This window comes from Pecten maximus, chromosome 9 (genome assembly GCF_902652985.1).
Source record: "Pecten maximus chromosome 9, xPecMax1.1, whole genome shotgun sequence".
Lineage (NCBI taxonomy): Eukaryota > Metazoa > Mollusca > Bivalvia > Pectinida > Pectinidae > Pecten > Pecten maximus.
Window position 1 is genome coordinate 20155671 of NC_047023.1, and position 21947 is coordinate 20177617.

General features: G+C 36.1%; 2 protein-coding genes across 2 annotated transcripts; one reads left to right on the plus strand and one right to left on the minus strand.

The window, feature by feature from the left end:
* The first annotated feature begins 2491 nt into the window (after positions 1-2491).
* Positions 2492-12894, plus strand: LOC117335108. Its single transcript, XM_033895031.1, has 6 exons — positions 2492-2607; positions 2888-2921; positions 5113-5685; positions 6939-8270; positions 10953-11546; positions 11701-12894. Exons 1-6 carry the CDS (start codon positions 2566-2568, stop codon positions 12282-12284), a joined length of 3159 nt encoding a protein of 1052 aa, XP_033750922.1. The 5' UTR covers positions 2492-2565; the 3' UTR covers positions 12285-12894.
* A 2114-nt stretch (positions 12895-15008) lies between these two features.
* Positions 15009-21077, minus strand: LOC117335109 (collagen alpha-4(VI) chain-like). The gene is made up of 6 exons (XM_033895032.1): positions 20986-21077; positions 20504-20534; positions 19290-19868; positions 16851-17183; positions 16075-16653; positions 15009-15882 (listed from the first exon to the last, which is right to left on the minus strand). Exons 1-6 carry the CDS (start codon positions 21013-21015, stop codon positions 15326-15328), a joined length of 2109 nt encoding a protein of 702 aa, XP_033750923.1. The 5' UTR covers positions 21016-21077; the 3' UTR covers positions 15009-15325.
* Positions 21078-21947: the final 870 nt, after the last annotated feature.

The window sequence follows — 21947 nt, forward strand, 5'->3', positions numbered from 1 at the left end:
GAAATCAAGGTATGTAAAGACAATGTATACCTATGTATCGATGGACAAGGACAAAAAAGACAATGGCTTGATATAGAACACAACAAAATATGTTCACCAAGTTCGTCATAACGTACATCTATATACCACAGCGTCAACACTACCTCGAATTTCCTCTGACCCTGACACCAATTCTGGTGTCAGCATGTCCAAGTCTGGTGTCAGGGCCAGAAGAAACTCAGGCTACGTCAACACAACATTAAAGCTAAAATTATCGTACTTTAGTGCCGAACGTTTCATATGAACGTGATTGTTTTATAGTTATGTTATAAAACTGTTTCATCTTTACTTCTCACTGGATTCGAGTTCCTCAAAAAAAACCAAATCACTCAAACATAGAATAGAACCTTGTAAATATGTTTGTCATGTAGGGCGAGTACTGCATCATTATCAGTACAAAACGGCGCCAGCACTTGTAATGCACTATATAAATCGTCCAGACATCACTAGTAATACGTCATCGAAGAGCTGGTCTGGACGTAACTGTGTCACGTGTATAGGAGTGATAGATTCTAGAAACAGGCTTAGACCAATATCATTACTATGTAGTTGTATATGGTAGTATCATTTCAAAAGGGAGACAGTCATTGGTGTTCTCTCATTAAAGCATTACGTTAATGATGTACAATGTGTAGTTAAAGGAGAGGGTTTACATAATTCTAGCCCGATCCTATTGGATTTACATGAATCTTTAATGGCAATAGGATATGTTAAGATGAAAAATCTTTAAGTCATTTCTTCTGGTCTGTCACTTTTGAACCAGATACTAGTAGCATCACTAGAGAGCCCCGGAAAGGCATATCGTAGCAAAACTCATTATTTGGTATATATTACACAATATGAAGATGTTTGTGGAGTCTTTTGTACGATAACCTGATGGCACCAACAAAACCTGTACATAATCCATACTAACCTGCATTACCCTAAACTCTGTGCTTCAGGACTGAGTTACAGCACTGGAAATCAACTATTTAAGGATTAAACTGTCTTTTATTGGTGTCTATGGTCGATATAGATGCCAGAGCTTTGCAAACAAACGTCATATTGTGCGCTTATTTTGCTTATATTTACATTCTCGACATATTCGTTTTGTTATTTTTGAAAATTAAAATTGAATTAGCATAAAAAATGCCAATATTCAGCGATTTCGTCAATGGGGTTCGACAAATAGAACAGCCTATTTTTTCGAAATTCATTTGTCACGTGCAGAATGGCAAACAAAAAAGTGCATTGAAATAATACGGAAAAAACACAGTCTGTTCAGTTTTCTTTTATCATTTGTGTAACAATATTTTATAAAATGTCTTTTTGATACTTTTTAATTAACATAAAAAACGATTTACGTTAGTTACAAGTAGTTCCGGTGGGTGAATATATTCATGCGCGGCATGGATTGATGTCACGTTTTGGGTGTCAATTATGGTCACACAGACTGCAAATCGTTTTACTTAGTTTATATCGTGGCTTTCAAAATGTAAATATAGAACCATAAAAACACAATATGTGTGGGAAAACAGGAATGTTTCTTACAAGAAAGGGAAATTTCAGGATAGGAAAATCAAAATCATCTTGCCCACCATACAGCACATAAGCAAGTCATCCATGTCCGTCCGGAAGTAAAGCTCGATGTAAGTCGCTGGTGTAGTGGTTTAGCTCTAGATGGTAGACGTTGTATGTCTATATATGTATGTCAACATGAAACTCAAACAAAATTGATGACAATGACTCTAACCACATCATCTTTGGCTTTATTTTGTTTCACAACATGCAGTCGCTGCAATGTAGTTTGCTATCGTTTACTACCAATAAGAGGTCGGAAGATTTGAAGCTTGTTTGAGGAATTTGTGGTGTAAAGACTATTTACAGATATGCACAAGATTCATATCAATATACCATGATTACATTTCATGGAGGGTGATATCAAAAGTTAGATAATGGATTGATTGAGTAAATAGCAGAACCAGCCATAAAATGTTGATATGAAAAAAAAAAAAAAAAAAAAAACCTACTTATATCTTATACATTTATATACATTTAATATGAACTACAATTTTTATTTGTAAAATTTTCCAATCATAAACTCTTTATTAAAGGGTTTGACCTATTTCGAATGTGATAAATGATAAATATGCGAGAAATTAAGGAGCAGTTTAATTCAGCCTGTTCCCCTTTTTATTTAAATATATTGACTGTGTAGAAGGTAAACCATTAATAATTTATTTGTATGTTATGGAACCCCTTCCCCCAGACAGTATATTAGACCCTCTAATGACCTATATGTCTAGCATTTAGAGCTACATTGTCTCACATTGAAGCCGAGTATTACGCAGAAGCAGGTCAATTTGATTCGTGGGTTGGCCTTCTACCGGAAAGTGGTGCTCGAATCTTAATCTCCACTCAGCGTACTTGCCAGGCATCCTATCGGGAAGGTGAAAAATAGAACTGGTGACATCGCCCCCACAAACTCATATATACTGTGGCTCGGCCATCAGATACCAAATACTTTGGCGACCATTGCGCGACACCATGTGGTTCCACATAGTGATTGCAACGGCGATCTTGCTGATGGTGAGGATATGTTGAAAAATTGTCAATTGAAAGTAACATATCATTTAAAAATTCTTATTTGGTTTATCCGAAGGAAAATAAACCAATTTATTCTCATTTTGAAAAAAAAGTAAATTGCAGATCTGTTTAAAGCTATTAGTGGTTTAAATGTTTTGTGCAAGGAACACACGGCTGCTATTCTGATATTCAAATATCCGATAGAAGCAAAAACAAAGAAAATGTTCTTTAGTTTTTGTATAACATGTTTCAATTATTAACTGGATATTTTCTCTCTCTGCAGAATGAAGTCGAGTCCGCACCTCAGCCGACAGCTGGTAAGTCATACATTCTTATATTCTATTGACCGAAACAATCATGCATGTTGTCTTTCCCCTCTTGGTGTTTGTCTCCTGATTAATATTGTGTATTATCAGTCAGTAAGACGTGATATACATTGGAGATTACTGTTGACCTAGTTATTTAAAATGCTGGACGCCTAACATTTCGTTAATGAGTAATGGGTATGTAGTAATTGAACGGAAAGACGGTTGCTATAATCCGGATATTGTTCCGACGATTTTTTTCGTGAAATTTTTGTGTGTTTAATTTTGGCTCATTCACCCCAGGCGCCAAATAAACAAACATATAACAACATCCAAAATATCCCAAAGTACGGTATCAAATATCAAACCATTATCGTGTATATATAATTTTAACCAAAGTAATTTTTCCATTCAATAATGAGGCATACTACCCGTTGCCTCATAATCGTTAAACTTTAAATTGGTTTCTCATAATTGCTCGACTATGACACAACTAATCCGAGCGCATCAGAATCGCTCGATGGTTAAAATCTAGTTGGTGCAATGTGGATGTCTGGAGCTGTCGACAACAAATCAAATACTGTGATCTAATGATAATTTAGGATTTTTGTTAAATATTTAATGATAACCATTTGATAAATTGTATGATCATTCATTAATAATATATTATTAACACTGAGTTATAACGAAGAGGCAAATTCTTTACCCTTGCCTGCTGAATAACAAAACGGAAAGAGAGTTACATAAATATTGTTGCATACTTGCTAAATATAAGGAGCAGAAATCTGTTCATTATAATCATCGTTTATATAATTTGAATATCATTGGCATCTAAGATGACTATCAAATTAAGATGACTATCATAATTGATTTTAATTATTTCAATTGCTTTGTTCTTTATGTTACTTTGTTCAAGATTAAACTAAATAAACATACAAGGATCGAATAATTTTTAATCAAGCTTCAAAGCTATTTCGGAGATTTCTGAAGCATTGTTTATCATAATCCGTGATTCTACATATTATGAAGTTTATAGTCCGGAATTTGAGTTATGGAAGATATGTTTTTGATAATTGCAAGAAATTCTAACTTAACCGTAGAGTCACAAATGCAGCATATACTGCCTGTATTTCAACACTGCGAAAGAGTTTATATTTCTTGAAGTTCCTGTTTTCCTCATTCGACAATATGAAACAATGACATATCATAATTACCACATAAGCAATATGGTGCCGGAAACAAACGCTTACCCTATTTAGATCACCCTGTTTTGCTTCTAGATAATTAGAGTTTTCTTTTCTTTTTTCTTTTCCTTTTTTTATTCTTTTGTTTGTTTTGTTTCTTTGTTTTTGCTTTGTTTGTGAGTGTGAGTGTGCGCGTATGTGTGTGTATTTTCCTGAGCGATACATTAGAACGGTTATTTTGGTCATGGAGAACTTCGATGTCTACCTATAGCATCACCCTGTATTTTACTAGTTGACCCAGTTTATCAGTCAAAGGCTATCAGAGGAGTATTCCTCAATGGCAGTATAAATCGGTCTTAAAGACCGAGAAAAAAACGTAAAGACCGATTTATCTTGTGTAATGACGATGGTACACTTAATAAATGCACGTTTTGTCTTTTTTTTCACTTAAAAGCAGACTAACAATCAATACTAACAGTTGAGCATTAAAATGCCTTCTTTGGCAAGTTAATGTTCTATAATTCTCATAGGATTGCAGACAAAATATGATTTACGATTAATTTGTCTGCAATCCTGTGATAATTACAGGACCATTACTTTCCAAAGAAGGCAGTTCAATACTTATATTTCTGTTTTAAATTTAACGTTTCCTTATATTCAACAGGTAACAGTGTTATCACATTGAAGTCAATGTGACCTGTTCTTGTGACGTAACGAGTATAAGCTGTTGTTTTGTAGTTTATTACATTGTATTTATGTTTAGCTTCAAATTACGTATATGACTGCAAATAAGAAATTATTTAATTCCAATGGTTTGGGTTACTTCTCCTGGCTCTGGTAAGGTGATTTTATCAGATACAGACGCAGGACAAAAGTATTCGCACGATTACGTGTGTTAAAAGCAACGGAATCTTGTGAATACTTTTGTCCTGGTTATGAAGCATAATACGTTATTAACTACAGAGAATATAAATGCATGTATTATTATTTTTTTTATTTATATTTATTTGTTGATACAGACACGCAATGTGGCCCTATGGATGTCGTGTTCCTGTTGGATAGTTCTCAGGAGATGAGTCTCGAAGACTTTGAAAAACAACTCGAGTTTGCCAATGGTATTGTTGACCGATTAGATATTGGGCCAGGTCCGACACAGACGAGAGTCGGGGTCATTAGTATCGGGTATACATACCTGCTTCAATTCTACCTCAGGACACATACATCCAAGGATGATGTGAAGACGGCTATAAGCCAGATCAACCATCGCTTCTCGTACAAAACCAATACCGGATCTTCAATCCGATTCATGACACGGTATATGTTCAGACCGTTCTTTGGCGGCCGCCCAGGAGCGACGCGAGTTGCGATTGTAATAACTGATGGACGGTCCAAGGATGTCAAGAGTTCCAGGTTTGAGGCCCTCCTTGCTAGGAAGAAGGGTATTAAAATGTTTGTAATTGGAGTTGATGTCCAGAATGAATACGAACTCATCAGTATTGGTAGTAAACCAAAAGACAACTACGTGTTCAAGGTGGCCAATTATGAAGATCTTCATTCCGTAATACCTAATTTGCCAAGAACCTCTTGTGAAGGTATGTAGATTTCTATCTACAATCATTTAGGTAATATGAACAGCGGAATCATGCAATTATTTTTGTTCCTACATTTTAAAAAGTTGGCTTAGCATGTTTAGGGTTTTTGATATGTTGTTCTGAACTTGAAGGTGCTGTTTAATCAGAATCGTCTCAGATTATTTTCTTATTAAAAGTAAATTATATGTTTTTAGTGTGTATCAAAGATATGTATTTTGTGACATTTAAGGCGACATTGACAAATATATGCGGATCCTTACAAGTAGTATGCTTTTTGTTCGGTTCAGATAAATCGTTTTATCTTAGCACTTCAAGCAGTCTCCCTTATGGTATTGTAGTGTCTAGGGGAGCCACTTTCGTTCTTCAAAAACAAATTATAGATACGGAACTTGCATAATGATGCACATTAAGGGTGAATTCCTGTCCTATCTTTCATTATAGACAGTATGTCCTTGACCTGTCAATGAGGTTCCAAAGGCTAATTTATCAAACGAACTATGTAAACATTGTCTTAAGTCGGTCAACTATAGATGACGATGTCAAAACCTGATAACTGGTTACTTTAACATATCAGACATTCTGCTCGCAAATCCAATACTACTACACACTTCTTTAAGAAAACATGTACGGCAGAAATAATGTTAGAGAATCAGATTTTTTTTGTTCACAAAACATTTCATTGTACTTGATATTCTATTCCACACTAATATTCATTTCGTTATTTTACTCTGTTTTTAATTTGCACTTATATTTATATTATTCTATAAAAAAAACTTTAATGGGTTTTATTGTGTAATCTCCGCTATTGAATAACTTCATTACTGCAGGTCTATGTTAATTGCGATTAATGGCGTGTTCTTAATTGACACACGCCTTGCTGCAGGCGATGAAGTGTCATGTATGAATATTCTTCCGATTTAGTCATACTGTATACGTTAGAGTTTCCTATTAACAACGTGATAGTCAGGAAATAAATACTAGAACAGAGACACTAGAAACAAGGGTTTTGTTTATTCTTACAATATCATGCACCTTAATTGACCTACTTGTTGAATCGGCTATTCTTATGTATATGAAAAACGCAAGCTGATGCCGGGCTTGATTTCAACAGGAAAACACTTTTTGTACAAACACATAAGCTCATGTGCCCGCTCTCTAATAACACTTAAACATGATTTGATTGGGTTATATTGATATAAATATCAATACAGTAATGGTCTAGTTAATCGCTTTTGTTTCTTATCTTCATGCAGTGTCTTCATTGACTACAAGACGCCCAGCACCAACCAAACGATTCACCTTTGCCCCGCTCAACTTTGACGCGTTCAAATTTGTGCCAACGAAGGCACGTGCTCCAATATCTGTGCCGTCCTCGGTGACATCTGCGCGGACAACACGGGCGAAGATTCCAGCTACCTCTGTCTCAACTACTGGTCCACCCACTACAAAGATACTAACATCCTCTAATCCATCTTCTTCCGAATCAACGCAAAAAACTACTGGTCCCCAATCACAAGGTATGACCACAAATCCTCCATCTACACAAGCGCCAACAACTCGTGGTCCCATTTCATCTCCTGCGACGACAAATATCCCGTCTACACCAGCGCCAACAACTCGTAGTCCCATTTCATCCACCACTACCACAAATATCCCGTCTACACAAGCGCCAACAACTCATGGTCCTATTTCATCTCCTACGACGACAAATATCCCGTCTACACCAGCGCCAACAACTCGTAGTCCCATTTCATCCACCACTACTACAGATATACCGTCTACACCAGCGCCAACAACTCGTAGTCCCATTTCATCCACCACTACCACATATATACCGTCTACACATGCGCCAACAACCCGTAGTCCCATTTCATCCACCACTACCACATATATTCCGTCTACACCAGCACCAACAACTCGTGGTCCCAATTCATCTCCTACGACGACAAATATCCCATCTACACCAGCACGAACAACTCATGGCCCTATTTCATCAACCACTACCACAGATATTCCGTCTACACCAGTGCCGTCAACCCACGGTCCCAGTTCTTCTTCTTTTGTCACAAATCCTACATCTACACCAACGCCAACAACTCATGGTCCACATTCACCTACACAAACGCCGACAACCAATTATCGGTCGTCAACGCCGCCATCATCATCACCTAGGGCAATCATTTCTTCATACGAAGTCTCGAATCAACCACCAGAGCTGGTTTCCCCCGACGGTTTATCTGACATATCTTTGTCCAATGAACCTGTGGAGATCAACAATGCTCCTACAAAGCAAGTTTCAGAGACAAAGGGAGCATACTATAAGTATTTTAAGAAACTCTATAAAGAGAAACGACCTTTACAGAGAATGTCAACGGGAAATAATATACCCAATGTTCTCTCAAGCAACAACGGTAAATGGGCCCCGGCCCCCGGCAACCAGAAGAATGAACGGCAGTACGACGCCATGATGAAAAAAGACAAGCAGATTTGGTCTATGATGATGGGGCCACCTAAGCCTATTAAAAGGCCTTTCCGATTCAACAAGCTATCTCGTGACATCGCTATTGCAGATGAGCCGAAGCAATGTAAGTATTCCAAAAGTTGACACATTTTCAAGATCAAAATATATTTGTGTGAAACATGCTCTTATAGGCAGACATGTTTTTGCATGCATTGTGAATGACTATTTGTTTTAGATACCTTGCTATTTACTTTACATGCGTAACAATATAACTCAGATACCTGCTTTACCTGCTTTGGAAGTTTCCATACCTTCCAGCCGATAATAAACACGTCCAGATGTCTTAAGAAACTTATTTTGTGATGTAATGTTTGCTATCACGTCTACAAAACATGTGTTATACTCAGGTTTTTACGATACATAAATGACGGGAAGCAATCAATCCTCTCCTCATTCTAATTGACTTGAGAACCGAATTTTGTTTTATTCTTTCTATAGTTCTAAGTCCAAACACAGTTGAAATCGTTCGTGACGTTCCTCTATGTACAAGTCATAGACTTTTTTTTGTCTCTGGCTTTTATTTGTGACTCGGTCACCATTTACGGATGTATGTAGTTGACATTACATAACACCACAAGAAATCCACAAAGACATCATTTCTTTTCAAGTGTCAACTTTGTATAATTATTTGTATCTTAATTGTAACGGATATAGTTTTTTTTAAATTTATTTTTTGGTGTTTTCCTTTATGTCTTTGTTGATATAAATATACATATTTACATATGTGTCAATAAAATATTTCATTGGTAAAAAAGATATATCTTTCATACACTAAACACGTTTGAAATGTATGTTACCACACTTAGAAGCTAAGTAGACAAGGGGCGTCTACTTAACTTGTAGACCGGATAAAACACATCGAAGTCGAGGTTAAAAGGACACTGTCCTTTAAAAGCTTCGTACCATCAAAGCCACGCAGCCTGGTAAGCTCGTTAATGGGGGAGTTAGTGTTGATGTGGTTCATTTTCACACCGATAATTACAAAGTAAAATAAATGATTAATTAATATATATTTTAAATATAACCGTGTCCAACGTTTAGCGATAACAGAATTTTAGCAATTTTCGCAGAAGAAGGATTTCGCTGAATTTTGATTGTACTAATGGTAGTTTATCAACAGTTTTATATGGTTAGCACTGTACGCTTATTTATGATTGTACTAATGGTAGTTTACCAACAGTTTTATATGGTTAGTACTGTACGCTTATTTATGATTGTACTAATGGTAGTTTATGAACAGTTTTATATGGTTAGCACTGTACGCTTATTTATGATTGTACTAATGGTAGTTTATCAACAGTTTTATATGGTTAGCACTGTACGCTTATTTATGGTTGTACTAATGGTAGTTTACCAACAGTTTTATATGGTTAGCACTGTACGTTTATTTATGATTGTACTAATGGTAGTTTATCAACAGTTTTATATGGTTAGTACTGTACGCTTATTTATGATTGTACTAATGGTAGTTTATCAACAGTTTTATATGGTTAGCACTGTACGCTTATTTATTATTGTACTAATGGTAGTTTACCAACAGTTTTATATGGTTAGTACTGTACGCTAATATATAATTGCTTGCGCTAATCCGTTTTAATTAGTTTTTGCGTTAAAATTTAAGCACGCTTAAATAAGTACATTTCCATTCGGTAAATCATCCTTAATTGTGATATACATTGTATATACATACAACATCCAGTTAATTTTACTTACATTCACTGAACTATACTTCGTACAGTTATACATAGAGTTATTCCCCTTTGTTAATTCTTTAAATCTATGTCACCTATATTCACCCAACGTATAAGATTGATTTCTTAAAAAGACTGAATGTCACGCACTGAAATTGGAAAATGTTTACAGTACAAGATTGATGTTAATTTTTGCTATTGCTTTATCCGGAGTATCAATACCTTCAGGTAGGGCTTACGAATTGTTTCCCATTTCTTACCCCAATTACTATATTATTGGTCATCGGAAAGTTTATTGGCCATACAAATGTGATTATATTTAAAATTTCACTTAACAAGGTATCATCTGCAAATAATTTTAAGTAATAAAATATACTGATAGCAATATAAGCTACATTTATATCGTTTACAAACAACAAAAATAAAACGGGCCTAAAACAGACCCTTGAGTAAGACCACCATTTGCAGATTTTAAAGTTTAGAACAAGATAATTTTTTAAACCATCCTAACAATTTTATTTTATGCCATAGGATTCTCATTTATGTATCAAAAGCTTTGCTTTTATCACAGAAAACAAAGGACTTATTTACCTTTATCGAGGGAATTTATGATATTATGGTATATCGAAGGTAGTTCATCAACAGTTGAATTTCCGCGGATAAAGCCTTACTGATGTTTAAGAAAATGTTTGATTTCATTCAAGTAGCTAAACAGATATTAAAAAAGACCCTTTTTCTATCATGTTACTAAAGCCGGATGTAACGGAAATGTAGGCGATCATTATAAAGCAGTCATCCTTCAATTCCTTTCCTATCTAATGTAGTTAATGCTATTCTAGCATTTTAACAATCAATATCCAGAAATAGTTTCCTACTTTATTGCATTATTCCATTAAAAAACCCCCACCTTTTTGTTTGTCTTAAGTTGATAATACATAGCTACGAGTGTATTGTTCCGCCCCAACAGTACTTTCTAATTCTACAGTATATCATGGAAATAGAGCGAACAAGAATTTCAGTATTATACCCGAATTATTGAACCATTGTCTTTACAGATTGTGGTGGTAAGAATGCTGACGTGTTCTTTGCCCTGGACTCCTCTAACAGTATCTGGCCAGAGGACTTCCGGAAACAGATTGAATTTGTCACCGATCTTGTGGACACGTTTGACTTCAGGAACAACAAGACCAGGGTTGGCATCATCATATACAGTACCGACATATACACGAAAGTGTCACTGCAGTCGGGCTGGACTAAGGAACAGATCAAACGACAGCTCAACAACACAGAATATGTCAGTGGACTAACAAACACCTCAGACGCCATACGCTTTATCCGTTCCTATGGTTTTACTGAAGCAAATGCAAGAGAAGACGCTATCAAAATTGCGATCATACTGACTGATGGTATTTCACGAGATCCTTTGGCAACAAAGCGTGAGTCCATACTCAGCAGAGAAGATGGTATAAAGTTGTTCGCTATAGGAATTGGTACAGACGTCGATGAAACAGAACTCAAGCGAATTGCAAACGACCCAGACGACAAGTATGTGTTCCACGTCAGTAGCTTTGGTGCACTAGCCTCTATCAGGAGTATGGTTGCTGTCAGCGCATGCGGAGTGGTACCCGATCAACCTAGCAATTTGTTTTGTAAGTGCAAAAACATAGATATGTAAACATATTCTATTTGAAATAAAATACGAAGAAAATTAAATCAAAAGTGAAGAGTAACAGAGGAAAGAATCCTCTAACGTGATTCAACCTCAAATATTTCAGTTCCTCATTCATTTTTTTTTAATTTCAGCCTGCGGCGCCGATTCCTTAGCTGACGTCATATTTGTTTACGACGCTCCTGGCCTTGGTGCCCGCAAGGCGCGCCTATTGACATCATTTGTTCATGACGTCACTCGTAGTCTCCAGACCAGCTCCGGTAAGCTGAGGATTGGTCGCAGGTCTGACAGCTGTCCTTCCAATAGCAACATCGACTTGACAACTGATATCAACCTGCAAGCATTCAGCAACATCATGTTTCCTGGGATTGAGACGCTACTTGGACAACTTAGAATGGCGTTTCCGAATAGATTAGACGCCAAAAATTTAGCGATAGTATTTGTAGACGAAAGTACGCAAAACATCGAGTTGGCAACTAGAGTTCTGAAGGGGGACCTCAATTTCCACGTAATGGTAATTGCTATTGGCGACATGTCTTTAGCCAGAGTTGCAAGTGACCTTGCCTCTCTTCCATACAACGACTACCTGATGAACATACCATCGTATATGTCTCTTGGGGAATATCGATACGAATTCCTCAAGAAACTCTGCTATCTCATCACAAACGAACCAATATATTTACGAGATACCAGAGTAAGACAAACTCGTGATCTCTGAGAGACTTCAATAGAGCTGAGATCTGTTTGTCGACACTTATTCACGAAGTGCAACTGGTAATGCAAATTTAAGCAAGTTTTAAAAATATAGTTTGTTAATATAAAACATTTACTGTTTTAGCAATGTTAGGGAATGTATATTTATGTTTTGGAACACTTTTGGTCGGTCGGTGTTTTGGCGGATGATCGTTTCAACCAAGCTTCACGAAGACTTGAGGATGCCATTATTGTTGTTTGCATCAGTTATCAGGAAAACGGATGTGAAAACGCACGTACCTGTGGTATGTAAAATAAGCAGACTATTTCATCCCAAAATAATTGGCACTGGAACTGGAGATGATGGTAAATATCGAGCGGAATGATTCCGTTTTTTCACTGAACCGTTCCAGAAACTGTTTGGGAAACCCAAGTTTGTCATAGACACTGCTGAAACTGTTTTGTATATGCGTGGAGTTTAAACGAGAGTGGACGTATGGAAAAGAACGTGTAAAAAGGGAGAGAATCAAGTTAATTTTCATTGTAAGAATACAGCTGCATTTAAATAAATGATTGTATACTTTGTTATATTTGTTTTTACAACAAAACATAATAAAATGAAATACATAATTCTTTCTAGCTTTCATATCAATATATTACCTCACATCAAATTATCACAAGATAATAAGACAAAGGACGCATTTCTTTTGGACATTGTCATTCTTTGTAATTTCAATTTAAATGTTTGGTTGATTGTGGTATATTCTATCAGTTATATTTAATTGAAGGTTATCATATTATTAAACATTTACCTACGGACTCTCATACTTTTAAATAGAGTAACTGAAGACCTATCGAACTGACTTTCATAGTTTTCGTTACCTTAACACACGAAACTTTCGCTATTAGGCTCTCATAGTTTTCATGTAACTTTACACCTGTCTTTTATTGTCTGATGTAAAGTGTTTAGTAACTTTGCACAAAACTCTCATTATTTTACCTTATTTTACACCTACCTTTATTGTCAGACGTAAAGTTTTCAGTAACTTCAATCCTTTCTCATAATTTTCTAGGAAATCACAACTATCATTTCTTGTCTGGCGTAAAGTCTTTAGTAACTTTACTCCATCTTTCAATGTTTTCACGTAATTTTACACCTATCATTTATTATCGGACGTCAAGTTTACAGTAACTTCACTCCTAGTTTTCATATAATTTTACAATTATTTTTTGTATGCTGGATTTTAAGTTTCAAGTAACTTTACTCCTATCTCTAATATATTTCAGTAACTTTACTCCTATCTCTCATTGTTTTCAGTAACTTCACATCTATCTCTCATAGTTTTCAGTAACTTTACTCCTTTCTCTCATAATTTTCAGTAACTTTATTTCTACCTCATAATTTTCAGTAACATTACCCTTTTCTCTCATAGATTTCAGTAACTTTATTGCTATCTCTCATAGTTTTTAGTTTACTCCTATCTCTCATAGTTTTCAGTATCTTTACTCCTTTCTCTCATACTTTTCAGTAACTTTACTGCTATCTCTCATAGTTTTCAGTAACTTTACTGCTATCTCTAATAGTTTTCAGTAACTTTACTGCTATCTCTAATAGTTTTCAGTAATTTTACTGCTATCTTTCATAGCTTTCAGTAACTTTACTGCTATCTCTCATATTTTTCAGTATCTTTACTGCTATCTCTAATAGTTTTCAGTAACTTTACTGCTATCTCTCATATATTTCAGTACTTTACTGCTAACTCTCATAGTTTTCAGTAACTTTACTTTTAACCGAGGTATTTAATGTGTAATTATATAGTCAATGAAAGTCTGTACCGAGATATGGAGTGTGCAATCAGATGGCAAATCAAAATCCGTACAAAGGTATGGTCAAATCACATGGTCAATCTAAGTCAGAACCGAGGTATGGAGTGTGTAATCATATGGTCAATCAAACTCAGTACCGAGGTATGGAGTGTGTAATCACGTGGTCAATCAAAGTCAGTACTGAGGTATGGATTGTGTAATACGTGGTCAATCAATGTCAGTACCGAGGTATGGAGCGTGTAATCACGTGGTCTATCAAAGTCGTTACCAAGGTATGGAGTGCGTAATCACATGGTCAATCAAAGTCAGTACCGAGGCATGGAGTATGTAATCACGTGGTCAATCAAAGTCAGTACCGAGGTATGGAGTGTGTAATCACGTGATCAATCAAAGTCAGTACCGAGGTATGGAGTGTGTAATCACGTGATCAATCAAAGTCATTACCAAGGTATGGAGTGCGTAATCACATGGTCAATCAAAGTCAGTACCGAGGTATGGAGTATGTAATCGCATGTTTGGATGTATCCTCCGACCTTAGATAAGAAAGATTTTAACATAATCAATGAATAAAAGAAATTTGAATTATTGAATATTGCACACCCTTTTGTATGTATTTTACGGTTGTAATTCTTGTAAGTAAACATATTGCCCAACGCTCTGACCCGCTGTAATATAAGTAAATTCACATATACTATAATTTCGTCTTACTGTCTGTATTATATGTAAACATACTTCTGGTTTGTCTGACTTCTTGTCTGTCTTGTAAGAAATAACGTACCCATCGGCTTGGAGAAGACGTATGAGATAATCACTGATACTGTTGTACGTGTCCACAAACAGTGAGTAAGGTTGTAGGTAATCATACATATAGCCGTCAGAAGTGATGGGATCTATGATAATTATAACAAAAGACGTGTTTAATTTTAATGTTTCATTTTCAAAAATATGTAAAAATATAAAAAGACGTATTTATAACATTAAACATTTCGCCAAGAACAAGAATAAAAAGGCACAAACAACAAACATAAACAATTCACCGGCAATGCACCACTATGTTCTGGAGTTACCTCCCTTGGCTCGGTTGTGGTTTTCATAGCCTATACAATTGATCTATCCACACAAATCTTTTGGTGGAATCAACACATAAATAATAAGACGATAATACTGTGTCTACTGTGAGAATCAGTGGTTGCATTCATTGTTTGATCATAGGTGTTTATCGACAGCAATGTGTGTATTTTACAGTCTGATATGGAAATACTCCAAGTCCAGTACCGGGCAAAGCAACTCCAGGAATGCGTCTTTGTATGATAACAACTCCCTGTATGATGGCACGCGGATGAAGGTGTTATGAGCCAAGTATGGGATATTAGTGGACTCGTCTGCTCCGATCACTACTGTGACAAACCGTGTGTCGGGCATGGTCGCCATTTGTCTCACAACCTGATCGACATCGTGAAGTCTGTTATCCAAGAATACGATGGCCACAGATTTGGCACCTGCTCTGCCACCATTTAACGTGGAGAAACCAGAAGCGCGAAGTTTCCTTATCAAATCGGTGATGCCCGGAAGAACTTGGTTGGACCAAACATGGATGTCATCGGGAGATGAGAGAGCAGTGTATGCGTCATTCAAGCAATCATACAACATGCGTCCTACGCGGACATTTCCAGAGGGGACATCCAAGCTCTGGACGATTTTGGAAACAAATTTGGAGATATAGCTGGTTTTCGACTGTCCAAGGGAAAGAACGTCATACATGAAAAGAACGTCTGACATATCTCGGCTTCCACAAACTGAAAAACATAAATTGCATTGTTTGTATTAAGGCTTTTTCATTATGTTTCTATTTTTCAAAGAGTCGTTTAGTAAAACAGAGTTTTACTTCCTGATAAAAGATCACATATATAATTTCTTTTCCCTAGTGTTATAAGTTTTGTACCAATGAACATCGTAATACAGTTTAATTTAACGCTTAGTGTACTTACGCTTTTCAATATCCAGTTCACACGTCCTCGAAGCCAGAAGGTCCTTAATGGAATCCAATGCCCGGAAGCTCCTGACCTGGAACACATGCTTATCATGGGGTTCATTCCCTATATTCTGGAGTTCCTGAAGTTTTGCGCCATTTCCTATACCGATAGCAAATAGATATATTCCTTGATTCCGGGCAAGATCTGATTCTATTTTTGTTTGCATTTGGTCTCGTGAGAGTCCATCTGTGAGGACGATAATAATGTGAGCCACGCCCTCCCGTCTCCTCTCCTCCGTAAAACCACTTTCTCTGACAAATCGGATTGCCTCAGCAGTATTAGTTGTACCATAAGCATACGGGATTCTCTGAATGGCGTCAGACAAACTTCCTACTGTGTTTGCAGATCCGAGAGGGACTTCAAGGTTGTATGAATTACTGAAAGTCACGACCCCAACTCGAGTTTTGTCCTGGGAGATATCAAATCTGGAAACCATGTTCTTGACGAATGTCTTCTGGCGCTCGAAGTTGTATTTTCCAATACTAGTTGAGGAATCCATCAAAAAGTAAATATCTGCTGGCTTTCCGGTGCAGGCTGAAGAAAATAAAAATTGAAAATGAAGAATCATGTAAAATAAAATAGTAAAATAGAAAATAAACCACAGAGGCAAAGCTCAAGGGGAAAATGTTACCGCTGCCGTAACAGGAATGAGGATCCTTCAGGACATAAAAGACGACGTTATTCCCTTAAACAAACCGGAGATGAAAGAAAACACTAGATCGGCTACGTACCTTTGATGAAGAGAGATGGGTCGATGTCCCCGACAGGTGGCAATGTCCATGAGGTGTTCCTCCTTCGCGTGGTGGTTATAGCTTGGCGTGTTGGTCTAGGTGTTATTGGCCTTCTGGGAGTAAGCCGAGCTGTAATTGGCCTCCGGGGAGTTGGCCTAGGTGTAATTGGCCTTCTGGAAGTGGGTCTAGGTGTTGTGGGTCTGGGAGTTGTAGGTTTACGTGTTGTAGGTCTTGATGTTGTAGGTCTAGGTGTTGTAGGTTTGGTTGTGGTAGGTCGAGGAGTGGTGGTTGAAGTAGTGGTGGTAGTGGTTATCATTCGTCTTGTTGTTGATCCTGGAAAATTCATTACATATACAATTAACTATATCTAGATATAAGTAAATACATTTACACCAGCAAATCATACGTATATTAAAAAAATCAATACACATACAATTAAATACATCTAGATATAAGTGAAAACATTTACAACAGCAAATCATACGAAAATTAAAAGAAAAAAAATGTCTTCGCCATACCTAGTTCATTTGTTGAGTTGGATGTCAGGATATTTAGACAAGAATAGTCACTTACTAAGAATATAATAATAACACTGACACGAGTCTGTCGTGCCAGGAAGCACTTGGGTTTCTCATTAATCAATTACTTGACTTATGATTTATGTTAGGCGATTGTTCCGGTATGCCTGTATTGTTAATACTTCTTCAGATATTACTGTTATTTTGGCATCTACTCGATCATAAAGGCAATTTAACTTAGATAACTGGCGAAATAGGAGACTTTTTATCATGAAGACTTTAGTTTACGATCCACGCCACTAGCTGACTTGTGACCCCATACACAGTTGTCTGTCATGCCAGGGTGGCATAAAGTGTAGACTGCGGAAGATTGTAGGCGGTAATGAAGACATGTTCAGGACCATTTGAAAGACTGTAGCCATTTAATAGGTGCATAGCAAAACATATGTATCCGGTGCTCAACAGGACACCACAGTGCTTTCGTAATGTTTGGCAATATTCGAAACAGATAACCTTAACTTCCTCAATGATAAAATGTGCAGTAGAGAAAAAATGACATGTGCATGTTTTGTAAGGAGCGTTTGATAAGATGAACATTCTGCTTACAGTGTTATAGAGTTGATTCATTTTAAATAACATCCGTTACAAAATAATCAAATATCTGATTTAAGCAATTGATATTGCTTAGAAAATGTTAATATTTTTACTCCAATTAAACATATTATGATGCCTTTGAGCTTCCTTCACACGCTATGGTAAACACGTCTACACTAACAAACGCATATTGTTAATCTTTCGGATGATTGCGAGTAATTAGTAGAAATATCAGTTATTTGATTGTAGTATCGAATGTGAGAATACCTATACGTCGTTATTCTTTTGACATAGCTCAAATTGGAATATTGCATTGATTTAAATTATTTTTCTAATCCAAAAAAATCATCGAAAACCTCCATTGTTGTACGTCTTCAATAGTGAGGTATACCACTGTTAAACGCAATGAAGTATCTATTTATTTTGTATAAACATTATATAAAGACCCGGGCGTTGTTATGGTTGTATTAAAAGTAATTTAAGGTCGATGAGAGACAGGCTCAGAACATTGATGGATGATTGATGTGTTTCAATATCATGCTAGCTAAATTATAAATGAGTTTTCTATACTTAAATATTATTTTATTACTACAGTGCATCCCGACATTCATGATACAGGTGATTTGAACTTTAAATGTGCTATATATTTATTGATATGGGTCGCCGCATCTTCTTGAGCGTTATTTTTGATCTAGAGGAAATTGCTTATAACTGACAAGGCGCATGAAATGTGATCACAGACACGAGCACATAATGAAACCCGGATAGGTTTGACGAGTGTACCTACTTACACATCAATTCGTCTTTTATAAACTCCAAAGTGTCTTGAATTGAACGAACTTCACGAACTTGTATGTAAGAGTTTATGTGCCAAACATAACACGAATTTATAAACAATAAACATTCGGCTGAATGACAACTTGATTGATGAAGTACATATTTGCCAAGAACGGCACTCAGTGAACAGCCATTAGCTCTTCAAATAGTGTTTTAAGAACCATTTTATCTAAAGCGCTACTTAGTAAGTCAGGAAAGGTTGTCGCCTGTTGCCAGTAATAAAGACTTATGCAGCTTAATTGGTCACATGACATGATAACAAATTATCACATGATTTCTTTTATATCGCTGCTTAGATAAATCATTCAACTCATCGTTGAACTAATATACAATGCTACATGTTGTCAGTGTTAATATAAACAATGCTAATTGTCGCTATACTCAACAATGTTGATAAAAAACCCAATATCATCATATCAAAAACTAATTACGATATATATAACATAATCTGTTTTAAACTTCAGAATGTTAATGATGTTGCAATAATTACCTCTACATGCACGTTGCTTGAAGACATCCTTCTCAGACAGCAGGGCGTCATAGTTTTCCACAGAGAAGAAGTACCTATCGTCAGGATCGCTAGCTATACCTCTCAGTTCACTCTCCTTAACGTTCGGTCCAACGCCAATGGCGTAGATCTCAATATCCTTGTTATGAGCTGCCATGGCAGCCTCTAGCGTCTTCCGCGACTCCTGCGACTTTCCATCTGTGATGACAATGGCGATGTGAGGCAGGTCTTCTCTTCCTCCATTACCCCGCTGGAACATGCGCGTTGTCATAAACTTGATAGCACTTCCAGTATTTGTCCGGTCACCTTGTCTGTGACGGATCTTCTTGATAGCAGCTCTGACGTCAGCGACATTTTTGTACCTATTGAGCTTGAATTTGACATAGTAGCTCCTGGCGAATGTCAAAACCCCGACACGGGTTTCGTCAGGGCCAATATTGAATCCACTGACAACACTGTCGACAAATTCCAGTTGCTTCTGGAAGTCTGGATTCCAGATACTACTTGAAGTGTCCAGCACAAACACAATATCAGCGGCTTCGTTACACAGGGACTCAGTGGCTACATCAACAAATGCAACAATTAATAAATTAATACAAATGATTTCGAGGTTAAGGATCATGAACTGTAATAGATTGATACAAAATATATTTTTGATGGATCTGTATACGAAAAAGTTATTTTTCATTACATATAATGTAACGTGCCTTAGTTAGTTTTCAATAGTATATGGAATAGTAACGATGTTTCAGATTTGTTTTAGACAAATGAAAAAAGGAAATGTTTGAAAAAGATAGCAAATGAGTTTTACACGTGAGACACAAACCAAAGATAAAAACGGGGAAGGATGAGAACGTTAATACAATCATTTATAATTTGTTACCAGGATGGATTTAAGGGAAACACCATATGTTTATCGCAAACTTCTGATGACATCACATAATATACCATATTTACCATACAGGCGATATATGTTGAATACATAACATTATCCTGGTATATAACAAGTGATATGGACATATCAAATTAATACGGTTAATATTATAGGCTATATTATAATAGAGCTGTAATGATCTCGCTAACATTATTGCATTTTCGTTTTCTACTTCAATTCCTCGTGTAGAATAGAAGTAATCGATAAAACAACGTGTTTTTGAAGACTATTGTTAACATGGGCATGTGGATAGGATACTTACATCTGCGTTGCGCATGCACTTGCAGGAGTGCCTGTTAAAGAAAAAATAAATAAAACTTATTAGTTAAATATTTATTGCTTGCATTTATATTAAAAAATGGGAATTTTCGACAAATCATGTGCTTGTATTGTTACCGTGTACATTGGCTAAATAAAGGAGAGTATAGCATGTACATACGGTTAACACATGGGAATAAATGAGATTGAGATCGAACGTAGTCAGCCCACATTATAGCACAAGTGATAAAAAGCTTAAGGAAATTAATTCTTATAATTTTTATCAATTCATAAGAATTTTAGGTAACATGCATGTAATTAGTAGATTTTTCTGTTTCGACTATTACAACTACGACATTCAACGATTCAACGGATTATTTCTATTTATTATATAATAATAGCCCCAAAATAAGTCAAAATTATCATAAATACCAATAAAGTGGTAAAGAAAAGAAAACATATAATAGGAAAATACAATAGACTTACCAACGCAGCAATCAACAAAAGTATCTTCATTCTAGCGAGTTTGTCCTTAGGTTACAGTGACCAGTTACACTGTGGTTGCAGTCAGTGATGAAGATGCGGTTTAGATCTTATTTATACACAAGAATATGATTCATAAAAATAACCCACGCGTAATTATAAGTATGAGAAAAAGAGGAATTCTCACGTACACTATCAAAGGTAGACATGCCACAAAAGGAATTGACTCCACCCATCCTGTCCTCCCATTGGTGAAATATCTGTCAATAATGCTTAAAATATACAACAGACTACTTCAGCGTGTTGCGTAGTATTATATACACTGAGATTTATTGTTTTCTGCTACGAAATCCTCTTAGCCTATCGCCCTCCGCTTCCTTAGGTAGGAAACGGTGGTGGTATGAATGGAACGTGACGTCATCCTGGGAAGGGAGGTCTGCATGATAACCTATCATGACTATGTGATGAATGTGGTGGATCTATTTCTTTATTTACTTCAGATGATAAGTGATAGCATAGCTCGGGGATAGGGATTGGAATGTGTTTTTATGAAATAATACATGTTTGAAAAATCTTAAATATTCAAATAATGTTGTTTAAATTCGGCTGTTTATATAAACCCAAATGGGGTTGGTATTTTGGCTATCTAATTTTAATTGATATTAATATATATACTAATAGATAAGTTAAAATTTACTAGCTTCATTTGTTATTACGTTTGCAATGAATGACCTTTTATCACAAACATTTATGTATTGAAAAAAGAAAATGTGATATCCAATTGTTGCATTTTAGTGAATGGTATATAGAGAATCCTAGATCTTTGACGACAATCACAGTTAACACAAAATTCCGTCCATGGTTCATGAAATTAATCAATTCCGTCCTGTGTCCTCTTTCAATTTGTCGAGACATTTTTGTTTTTCTATTTTTTCCCTGATGTACCGCTGCTTATAATATATAAC